The following is a 12,654-nucleotide window of genomic DNA, read 5'->3' as shown; positions in this document are numbered from 1 at the left end:
ATATGAATCGCACTCGAAACATCTTTCAAATCAGAAAGTTTACGAAAAAGAAATCAAATCAAATTGACTTTTGTCGAATATAAGCAAGTACAATCAACATTACAAATCTCCAAAAGAAGATCTGCATAAGATTAATTGAATTCTAAAGGAAAACTGTTTGATTTTCCAAAATATTCAAGTTGAACAAAGGATAAATAATCTATTTCTGATTATATTAGTTTGTAAAATGAAAATAAGCGCAAATTTTTTCATTTTAATCTCAGAATTCTGTAATATTTTTTTAAATAGCGATATTTTAATCTTTGAACAGAAATACATTCATTACACTTTTATTTTAATATTGATATTACTAATAATTTTCATAAAATGACTTTATTTAAAAAATAGAATTTTATTTTTGAAGCAGAATTATCATAATTATAGATAAAGGTACATTCACTAGGCGATAACAGTAAAATGGGATGAAAATAGGATAAATAGCATCCCTATATAGTGCCTAACAATATTTATACGGGCCAAAAAAATTTGGCTAGAGATTTGGCGAGTTATAAAACTGAGAAAATTGAGAGGGATTTTTATTTTTGAATTTTTTTTGGAAAGTTAAAATTGCGATTAAAAATCGATTTCCAGGAGAACTAAGCATCTCATCATATATTTAAATCGATAAAAATATTAAATAATAGTTGAATAGTATAACAACATGAAATTATGGCTGAATCTACAGAAAAAATGAACATATTTGACATTTTTGAAAATTCATACGTTAGATGGTGACAGACTCATAAACTATACTTTAGCTAAGATTGATATATGGTTTCAACAACACATGGTTAAAATCGTAAAAATATTTTAGATAATGGAGAATAATTGCAAAGAAAGATAGCCGAATTTACTGGGTAGTTCTTGTGATGCGAAATAATTGCAAATTAACACCTAGTTTTAACAGCATCAATCTCTTTTTGCTCTCATTTAAATGCATTCGCACACTTTAATTTTGAAATATAAGAGTTTTGGAAATTATCAAATTTATCTGCTCAAATACTATAGATCTTCATAAGTGTTAATAGAATCATTAGCCTTACATATAGTGTTTAATATAATGATGCACATTATACTGGGATTCATTCCTTATTCATCTAGTTATTATAAGATTTACAACCCCATGAAAAATTAAAATTTTGTCAAAAATAGTGAATGTACCTTTTTATAGATTAGTTAGCTAGCATTATTTTTATTGATTTTGGAATGCTATTAAAAGTTATAAAAGAAATATTAAAATAAAAATTAAAAATTTTAGGATAAATATCTCAAATATGAGATAGATATTGTGTCTTTTAAATCCATATATCACCTTGTGGAGCTTGTTCATCAATATTTCCACTTGATTTAGTTGATTCGTCTTCACTTTCAAAATTGATACTTTTTTCATCAAGAGGAGGCAAACTCTCAATTGTGTCAACATTATCTACATTATCAGGATTTTGTGTATCACGTTTTGATTTGAGATACTTAAAAACAAAAAATGCTGCAATTGCACATCCGATTATTACTAATATTATCAAAGGCCAAATCAATACTTTGCGAAATAGGGAAGCTGAGTTTTCAATATTATTGGATGGATCTTCTGAGTCATCATTTGATGGAACATTAGATGTTGAAGAAGGTTTGAGAGGTTCCACAGTTGGATGAACAGGTTCTTTTGTTGGTTCTTCTGGATTTTGTGTTGGTTCTTCTGGATTTTGTGTTGGTTCTTCTGGATTTTGTGTTGGTTCTTCTGGATTTTGTGTTGGTTCTTCTGGATTTTGTGTTGGTTCTTCTGGATTTTGTGTTGGTTCTTCTGGATTTTGTGTTGGATTCTCTGGGTCAGGTGTTGGATTCTCTGGGTCAGGTGTTGGATTTTCAGGATCAGGTGTTGGATCAACTGGTTCCGGTTCCTCAATAATAAACTTTATTGATTTTTCAAAGTTGTATCTAAATTCGGATTCTAAATCAAATAAAGTTACACTTATTGAGAACTCTCCAGAATGTTCTTCGAAATCTTCAAATGGATAAACAAATTCAATATCTACAGATGATATAGTAAATTCTTCTTTCCTCTGTAATACTTCTCTAAAATTGCATTCTACATTATAATGTTCTACAGAATTTATTCTAAACTTGAAAATGTATCGATCTTCTCCACTTAAATCCATTTCTTCTTCAATATTTAATGCAATTAAAGGAACCATTTTAACATAGCAATGCATGGCCAAATTATTATTTTCTGCTGATATAGAAATATCGAATGTTCGTTGATCAGGAGCTGCAAATTCGAACAATGCTACATCGCTCTTATAATTTTCTTTCATTACAATTGACTTTTGCATTGTTTCTAAATAGTCTGAAGTAACTATTACTTGGATTTCTTTTCCGATTTCGTATTCAACTGCTTGGCATGACAATGTATATAAATCTCCTGGGAATCCAACAGGTGATTTATCCCATTCTTCGACTGCGGTGCATCTAAATTCTGGCTGCTTTATTACGTTAAATGTTTTCATGACTGTATTGCTTCTACTACCTTCTTCATCAATGAAAAATATTTTAACTAGAGTTTTTTGGGCAATATTTGGTAAATTGAATTGAATTGTTTCAATTTGGTAGATTTCAGACATATCATCTGGATACCCCTCCTCGTCAGATGATATTTTTCGTAAAGGATTAGCACTTCTAGAATCAGACATTTCCTCAGGATATTCTTCATCTCCAGGACCATATGGATCTTCTCCTGGATCTCCTCCAGGACCATATGGATCTTCTCCTGAACCTCCTCCAGGGCCAAACATACCTTCGGGTATTTTTGCTTCTGAAATAACCTCCTTGATAAAGATTGGTTCATCATTATTCAATTGATAATATACCTTTAATTTCATTCCTTCAACAGGATTTAATATCATTGCCGACACTGTGGAAATTGTTTCAAATTTAGTGATCCCAACATCAGATAATGCACTTTCTGTGAAATCCCAATTTTCAATCATGATCAAATTTGCAATATGAGGAACGCAATGTATTGTAGCAGTATATTTTTGGGATACTGAACCAGCTCTATTCTGAATGTAATACTGAAATGTTAGATCAGTTTCTTCTGGGACGCCATAAAACTGGAAATAGAGTGTTCTATTTGAATCATATTCCAATAAATGTATCTCACCCCCAATATCTGTTTCCCCACCTTCAATTGAGACACGAACTGCAATGTCTTTATATTTAGATTTGACGTTTGCTTCAAATTGAATACAAGACATCATACCATAATTTCCTGATGGTGGAGTTATAATTGTTAAAATTGGTATATCATTAATACCTGTAGTTAGCAATTTGTTTTCAAATATAATGCTTTGGATCTTAATAATAAGATCAACCTCAAAGATATCAATATTTTGAAGAACACCAAATTGATATTCAAGTGCGTTTGAATTACCACTTTCATCAGTAGTAATCTTAGTATTGTAAATTTCGTTTGTTGAAGAATGGTTCATGAATGAAATTGTTATTTCCTTTCTTCTTGGGAGATTATTTAATTGATATTTAATTGTGATTGGATCTCCTTCATCAAAACTTGTCTTCCATTCAATGATGTTCAAATATTCATTATGTGTTTCTTCAAAGGTAAGGTATTGAGGAATCAAATTGGATACACATCCTTGGCTATCCTCTGCAAGAATTAAATAAGGACCAGAGGAGTCATCAAAAAGATCTAGAATGCAATGGAAATCTTTTTGTCCATTTGATAATTGTCCACTTCCTATTTCGAACTTTGATCCTCCAATTATGTAGAAAACTTTAACATTTTCATTTTGTATTTCATCTTTAACTTTTACATCAATAGAAACTTCATCTTGATACATTTGTATCTCTGATGTTTTAGATATACTAAGTAGTTCTATTGATGGAAGTTTTCGATCAGATAATCTAAATGTCTTTGTCAGAGATTTATAAATTATATAACTGTCACAAAGATACAATGTCAATGAATGAACACTAGTTATATCGTCGAAATACATATATAATGGAATAATAGTTTCTCCATTTGTAATTGTTTCTTTCATTTTGTTGAGTGTTGAATTATCAAATCTATAATTTAATTCTGGATATTCAGCTTTAATTTTGACATTTAACAAAGCGTATTCACCATGTGCGTAGACTTCTTTGAATGAATTCCATTCAAAATCTGTAATAATAGTTAATTTGTCTCCTGCTGCTAAAGAAGTATTGCATTGAACATTCTCAAATCTTGGAGTTGCATTAACAGTGATCAAATGAGATACTCTATCAATTTCTGAATTTTGTGCATATGCCAAGATTTCATAAAAAGAACTTCCATAGTTATCACCTGAATTTCCTTCAAATGTGAAATTATCTGTTGTATAGTCAGATTTTGGATGAGCTTTTTGAGAGTATTGAATTGTTCGATCAAACAAGATAATTTCGAATGTTATCTCATCACTTGGAGAGACATCTTCCATATTCCATATTATTGTAAATGTTTGTTTTGGTAATAACCAATCTGAATTGGTATATGTTTGCAATGTTGGTTTTTGAACTACATTATATTCAATTGAATTGCTTGCAAAAGTTTTATCATTAAATTCATTAATTACATAAAATGTTAAATTGATTTTCTGTTCAATTAGCGGGTGTTTATGGATGTATTCAAATTTATGATGTGTATAATCTGATGTATATTCGAGGATTTTTCTAGGTGTATCATTTTCGATAACATAAATTTCGATTTTTCCATTGAGACTGTATGCAAGGGAATCAATATTAATTGTAGGGGACGTAAGGAACCTGTATTCATTAAGTAAATAATCTGTTTCAATTGAAATTGTTGGTGGAGTACTAATTATAGTAAAATCGAATGAATATAGCTTGGTTTTTCCAATTTGATAGCCTACATAAAACATGAATAATTTGTATAGTCCTGGAACGAAAGCATCAACTGGGAAATTAAGAGATAGTTGCGATTTATCTTGATCACTTTCAATATTCATTATTTTATGTTCTTGATTATCTACATAATATTCAATGTAAGGGTTATATGAATCTGGATCATCATCAGTGATTGCCAAATTAATATTTAGCGTTTCTCCAGCTCTGATAGCATTGTTAACAATATTAACGTTCTGAATCTGCACATTTGTTCTAAATACATCAATTGTATACACTGTTTGAGATTTTATTTCACTGTTTTGATTGTCTTTAGCATGTAAATACAATTTCCATTCATTTGCTACTGGTATATTTGTTAAATCAATTGTGTACGTAAACTCAGTTTCTCCACTTTCATTTGAGAATTGTTCAGGCGGTATTATGAATCCATAGCCACTTATATATATTGTAATTGTTACATTCATCTCTACCCCATATGTATTAAGAATGCCTCTTATAGGCATTGTTTTATCTCTATCATAGTCTATTTGAGTTGGATACTCAGTTAATGAAGCGGAAATTTGATGAGAAATTGAAAATTTCTTTGATGCTATAGGACGAACATCTTCTTTGCACCATAAAGATATTTTAGGATTTGAAATGTTAATTGGGAACGCGAATTTGTCGTCTAGTTTTATAGTATTTTCTGTCAAAGTAATATCTGATTTAAGTACAATTGGAGCCCCACCTAGAATATTTTCTATTTGGTAATAAAGAATTAATTTTGTGTCGGGTCTATTATAAGTGATTTCTACACCTTCTATTATGCATTGATTTCCAATTGTGTTAATTTCGAATTTGTCTGTTGTTAGCTGGGGTCTCTCATTTACAATTTCTATCTCTACTGGAAATTCTTCTATTTTATCTTTGCCTTTAATTAAAAATGTAATAGTGTATAATCCTGATTTAATGTATTGAATGTTATCAGTTCTCACCTTCAGGCCATTTTTGTAAAATAGACCATGAAGATCAGTCCAACTTCTAATAGAAACAGTTTGTGTGGTATTCACTGTAGAATAAATCTGTTTAACATTTAATGAATCTAAATAATATCCTTCGGCAGAACACCATAAGATTCCTTCTGCAGGTGCAATATATGTAACATTGAATTCAAGAGTATCTGCTAAATTAAACTTGGTTTTGAATGGAATGACATTGAAAATTTTATTATTTGTCCAAAATGGCATTGTATGTGGAATTTTCACTTCTTCAGTGTCCACTTTTTGGGTGTACAAATTGAATGCCCTGTCAGGGATTTCTGTAAATGTATAGTTAAAACTGAATATATGAGATGAATAATTTTCAAAAGTTGAGAATATTTGTGATGAAATAAGTTGTCCTGCATAATATACTTCCAAATTGAATTGTTCATTTGGTGGCACTCCATGAAACATTGCAAAAAATTCAAGTTCTTTATTTAATTCAAATTCAGGTAAAAATGATTCAAGATTCCATTCCGTCAAGTTTTGAACTCTGAACTCTTCTGTACCAACGATCTTCCCATTGTTATAAAACTCAAAAACAAATCTTTCTCGTTCTATATTTTCTAATTCGATTGGAAAATTAATGACTTGATAATTCGATTCTATTTCATATGTTAAGTTTTTCACATTTTCTGCTCTCCAAATTAAACAAACATCAACACTTCCTACAACTCCGATATGATTGACTTTCAAGGGTATTGTATATGTTCTTGGGGCATTAACCCTATATGTAAGTTCGTCGTATACTTCAATTGTTGGAGGTATTATAGTAAATTGAGCTTGTTCCAAAGTGATTGATTCGATATTGGAAACTTGTTTTGAACTTTTCAAATAAATTTTAATGATTTCTTCTTGTTCTTCTGGTATTTCTGGATAAATTTTTCGTGAATAAGCCGTCTCTGTGGTTGTTAAAGGAATTAATTCGTCTTGGCATGTCGTAACTTCTTTCAAATCATAGCAGAATTGATATGACTCAATACCTGAAGCTACAAAATTTACATCATATGAAGTTTTGAATATATCTGTTTGAGGATTCGTCACTCTGAAATTAAGTGGAATTGCATTGACGGTAAAAGTGAATGCTTCAATTGGAATGGAGTCGGCTTCAAAAGTAAAATAGACTTGGAAATAATCGTTTCCTATTGAATTTTCAAATTGAAGATTGACAGGAATATCTGTGTTGATACTATCAATTGATATTGATGATTATATCATTGAGTCATGATTTGCATAGATTTTAACATCTAAATTTGGAATTTGAACTGTACTTCTCAAAGTTGCCGTAAAGTTGATTTTTTCTCCTCTTCTCAAAGCAACATTATGGCTAATATCATGACTTACAGTTATTTTATTCACACTTTCAGCAGATATTTCAATAGTAATTATCTTTTCTTCATTTGGATGTATAAGTGTTGACTTATCAAAAAGAATTCTGTAATTTTTGGATGATTTTGGTAGTAATTCATCTCGATCATAGCCATCACTATCAACAATAGTTGTTCTTCTCGGATCGTCCATAATAAATGAAATTTGTACATCCGAATACGTATCTTTGAGATAGAAACCTTTTCCCGTTCCTAATTTTTGGATCATAAAGTTTGTATTATCATTAGAATGCGGTTTAATGTCCAAATAAAAGAAACTATCCTTATAATGATTTGTTGAAACAATTTTAAATCGCAAATAAATCTTATCTTGATCTGGATCAGATTCAATATAAGGATTTATTACCAAGCCTTTATATTTTAACAAATCATCATTGGTTAAATTAATTCGTGAAAAATAAGTTGCCTTGATTCCATCCGTTATTTTCTTATCATCGTAAGAAATGTCGAATAGATTATAAGGATCTTGGGCTTCAGTCCAAGAAAACTTATTTCTCAGAAGCAATGAAAAAATCAAGAATTGCATCATGTGTAATGAGTTGATTAAATTGAATACTTTTAAATTTTTGAGGCTTTATCAAATGATTAAATTCCAATTTTATAATTTAATGAGGATATGTTAATTTTAACAAGAAATTTTTAGTTTTTTCCACTCGGGACAACAGAAATTCTTTTCGGTGATATGAAAATAATTTTTAGATTTTTAGTGAATAAAACATTAACTAAAGCTATTTCAATTTTTTGAATTTTACATCGCATTTGAAAAATTGAATTGTTATAACAATAATAAAATTTATTTTTCTCTCTCCTTCTTTCCATTTAATTCGATTTTAAAATACTTTAATATCTGTTCTTTTTTTGGCAATTGGAGAAACTTCACTCGTTTTGTTTGCTATCTTAGAGTGTTGATGTGAAATAATATATACTGATGCTTAGTAAGTCTTATTTTAATAACAATTACTGGTTTCAGAAATTGATTTCAATTTTGAATTTTATGAGAAATAAGTTTGCTAGGAGCTTTCTTGGGTTTTTATGATCTATAATAATTTAAAAATGAGGGAAAATCACTTGGGAGCAATAATGTAAGAATTAGAACGCATGAATGAATTTGTTATCAAATCCTTACTATCTTGCTTAAATTCATATAATACATGTTTCATAAATCATTGTATTTGTTATTCCAATTCATGAATCTTGGACAAAGAGAATTATGTGATAAGCAGAATCACGAAGACCGAATATTTTCATGCTCACTTTTATTGGTAGCTGTAAAGAAGCTGCATTTTTGAAAAAGATTACATGAAAAAGTTCAAACACAGTAGGATATGTTCTTTGTTTGAACTATCTTCGGTTTATTTGTGAATTCCATAATTGGGATTTTTTTGAGGTGTAGACTTGTTCTTCTGCTGCATTCCGTTGCAACTTGAATTTAGAATGATCTTTGATTTTTAGCTAATTTGGATCATCCAAAAAGATCATCCAAATTAGCAACTCTACAACTTCATAAAAATATGGATATCTATAAAAAATCAAAAAAAAATAACAAAAGTTGTTCAATTAAATGAAAAATCCAATAATTAAAAAACAGTTGAATAAAATTAAATAAGTAATTCGATGGACATATGGATGTTATACAATTTCAAGAAATAAAAATCTTTTTAACGCTCTTTTGATGATTTGATTACATTTAATAATGATATTTGAGCCGATATCAAAGAATTTAATTTTATTGAAGATAAAATTTATGAAAATTCTGATTGACATTAATTTGAAGAAATATAAAAAGATAAATCAGAACACTCAATTAATCTAAAAAAACTAAGAAACATTTAACTTGGTCTGAAGGTTTTGTAGGAAAAAATTGTAGAACAAGGGGTAATTAATATATATTTAGATTTTTGAAATTTAATAATTTAAAATTTGATTGAATTAATAAATAATTTGTGCATATTATAGATTGGAAAAAGAAGATTCAATCTTAGATAGAAAATGATAAATTGAAAAGACATTGAAACTCTTAATGCATTTTATATGTTTCATGAATGTAAATCATTTTTAACGAGAGTTAAAACACATCCAAATTTATTTATCATTAGACAATTGAATGCTTTATGAAAAATCAAGTCTCATCACACTTTTCAATGCTCGATTTTTAAAAACTGTTTAAAAATTGAGCTTATATTGAAATAGTGTAGAGACTAAAAATTACCACAGACTATTTCAGAGGATTGAGTGGCAACTCAATCCTCTGAAAAGTCTGAGGTAATTGGCAAAATTACTCATAATGATAAAAAATTGTAATATAACAGGAAACATTGTTTCAAAATACGTTTAATATAAAATTCTGAGTTTTTTAGCACATTGAAAAATGGCAGCATTGAATTTTTTTATCAATTTTTAATATTATATAAATTTAAGAGTGAAGTAAGATTTACATCCAAATCTTTTGAAATAAAAAAATTGAATGAGTAAAAATATTCGATCGAATTAAATAAATCGTCACAAACAATATGATATATCGATTTAATTTTGTGCCAAAAAACTTATTTTTCTCGATAAAAATAAGAAAGTATATTTAACTCCAATATCATTTTATCTAAGGATGTCAATTCGGAAAATTGTTTTCATTTTAGGAGAATATAATTTTCCTTTTCGAAAATTGAAAAAGTGAGACGCGCAGGATTCGAACTTTTTTAAAAGTTGATTTAAATATATTCTAGTGTGGATTCTAAGGATAATATCATATTTAAAATAAGAATATACTAGTTTAGGTGGTATAATTTTTTTCGATAAATTTGAGAGTATGTACGTTTAGGGCATCAAAAGTGTCAATTCGCTCAGCGAAAGCTGAGCTAGCTTCGTTCTCGAAAGAATAGGGAAGGAGTGAAAGAGAGTGATACAGATGTTGACACATTCATATCATTTCAACAAATTTTGATCAAATTGAAATGCAATGAAATTCAATTCACTTCATATCCTTCAGTCAGTACATTGACATCCTTCTACATCACAATGATAACTCGTACATCAATAGTTCTACAACTAACTCAGAAAAAACAAGATTTTTCCTTCCAGCTTACAGCTTTTAAAAAGTTTCGATGATAAAAATCACTCTACTCTTGTTTATCGATATGTTGTGATAGTAGGTAAACGTATTCTTATCGATATTAATAAAAATATTTTTACGAAAATCTGAACCAATTACAGAGTTATTCATAAAGTTTATGATAACTGTAATTACTTCATCTTTGTTTTATATTTGAATAAACAATTTAATTTAATTTGCATAATTTTTTTAGTTGAAAGACAGGAAACTTAGTTGAGTTTGTATTATTTTTATCGTTCAATTCATTGTATATGTGAGTGATCCAGATATTTAAGATATTTAGAAAAAATTTATTAATTTGATTAACAAATTTTAATCAAAATAGCAAAAATCTATTTGATAGCTGTAAGCAAATAATAATTTCTATTTCAACCAAAATCACTTATTTTCATCTAAACGTATAAAATTGTCAATTTTATGAGAATAAATTTAAAATCTCATGAAATATAAAGGAGAGTAATATTTTTCAATTTTCTTTTTTTCTTTCTCTCAAATATTTTCTATTGGGAATTTTCTTGTTATCAAAAAATAATTTTAATATTTGTTTATTTCATTACATACAATAAAATTTTAAAAACTCTATTTCTTCACAAGAAAATTTTTTTCCTTCATATGAAGAAACATTTTGTTCTCCATTTGATGCTGAGTCTAAATCTCGATTTTTGAATTTTCTTCTTTCCAAATTTCTTTTTTCCAAATTAGAAGTTTAATTCAAATTTTCAATAGTTTATATATTTTCTCAAACCGTCTTAGATTTTCTCACTTTTTAGGGATTTTCTCTCAAAATATACAAAAATAGTAATACCAATACATGTGTCTAATATACTTTAAAACCATCGTGATAAAATTCAAAAACGAAGAGTTCTTCTCTCCAAATTTTTTTCAAAATCAAAAAAATGAGATAAAAAAATATGTTTGGAAAATTCATTTTTAGCATTTTAGGAATTTTCTCACTTTTCTTCCAAATTGACATCCTTATTTTATCACATTAAATATAACTGGTAGATGCGAATAATATTCAATATGCTTTCAATTTTGACATTCGAGATATGGGGAAAAATTATCAAAATATATGCACATAAATTATGGTGATAATGATGATCAAAATTTCAATCTGTCTATTATAGATCCAAGGTGATGTGATTTTTGCATCCCTGGGATGGACGATACACCCAAAGTGTCACCTTTTTGGGATAACATGAATTTTAAATATCATGAGAGTTCTGCAAACCATATGCACAATATCTATTCAGCCTGACTTCTTGTATATATGAGTTAGACTTCTTAAATATTGTGCTTGGGGCGATATAAGCATTTCCGAGATTACTATCGTGCTCTATAGTATGCTACTTCTCCCTGGTTCTAGCTCAGTTCCAAGGATATTGGCGTTCAAGGATTTGGCAAGGTCCTTCCGAAGTCTCTCATTCGATGAGAGATTTCGGAAGAATCTTGCCTTAAAGTACTCCAACTCTTGTTCTTTTGTTCCTAAATAGTGAGAAAAGTTATTTGACTACTTAAGGTAGAGATTATCCGAGGTCCCTCATTTGATGAGAGGCCTCGGATAATCTCTGCCTTAAAATTGTACACTTGTAGTCCATGAGAGTGTAAGTATACATTGATAGGACAGCTTTCTTCTGAAGTCTTAGATTTGATGAGAACCTCAGAAGAAAACTGTCCTATTTTATAGTAAAAGGAGTTTCAGGAGCTCCAAAGCTCCCTTTCGTAAGGATTAGGAGCTTTGGAGCTCCTGGTTCGTAGATGTGTTTCGCATCTTTCATCAGCAAAGGACATTTACCATCTGGGACTCTGTTGATGGAGACTCAGGAGCTCCAAAGCTCCCTTTAGTAAGGATTAGAAGCTTTGAAGCTCCTGGTTCGTAGACGTGTTTCGCATCTTTCATCAGAAGAGGCCCAAATGGTAAATAGCCTCTGCTGATGAGCTTCAGGAGCTCCAAGGCTCCCTCTCGTAACGATTAGGAGCTTTGTAGCTCCTGAAGGAAAGGTAGGATTGCTCTGATCTCTAATCAGTAGATGCCATGCCTCATTATGAACTCTACTGACAAGAGATCAAGAGCTCCAAGGACTCCCTTTTTAGTTAGTGGCGTTCTCACCATTTAGTAGGATTGCTGATCCTACTAATGAAGTGATCACTTAGTATACGTTTTGAATAAATTGAATTTTTTTTAGAATTTAGTATTTTTTATAGA

General features: G+C 29.3%; 2 protein-coding genes across 2 annotated transcripts, besides 2 other annotated features; both read right to left on the bottom strand.

Annotated features, from left to right (window-relative positions):
• Positions 1–425: 425 nt before the first annotated feature.
• Positions 426–1,206: a mobile genetic element.
• A 128-nt stretch (positions 1,207–1,334) lies between these two features.
• Positions 1,335–6,368, bottom strand: TVAGG3_0881640 (uncharacterized protein; the record flags this gene model as incomplete). Its single annotated transcript, XM_001321772.1, has 1 exon — positions 1,335–6,368. The coding sequence occupies one exon, from the start codon at positions 6,366–6,368 to the stop codon at positions 1,335–1,337; it is 5,034 nt and encodes a 1,677-aa protein (XP_001321807.1).
• A 795-nt stretch (positions 6,369–7,163) lies between these two features.
• On the bottom strand, positions 7,164–7,475 carry TVAGG3_0881630 (uncharacterized protein; the record flags this gene model as incomplete). Its single annotated transcript, XM_001321771.1, has 1 exon — positions 7,164–7,475. One exon carries the CDS (start codon positions 7,473–7,475, stop codon positions 7,164–7,166), a length of 312 nt encoding a protein of 103 aa, XP_001321806.1.
• Positions 7,476–11,570: 4,095 nt separating this feature from the next.
• Positions 11,571–12,654: part of a mobile genetic element that runs on past the window's edge.

Source organism: Trichomonas vaginalis, chromosome VI, assembly GCF_026262505.1.
Source record: "Trichomonas vaginalis G3 chromosome VI, whole genome shotgun sequence".
In the NCBI taxonomy this organism is placed as follows: domain Eukaryota; phylum Parabasalia; order Trichomonadida; family Trichomonadidae; genus Trichomonas; species Trichomonas vaginalis.
This window is presented reverse-complemented; position numbering and strand designations above follow the sequence as displayed.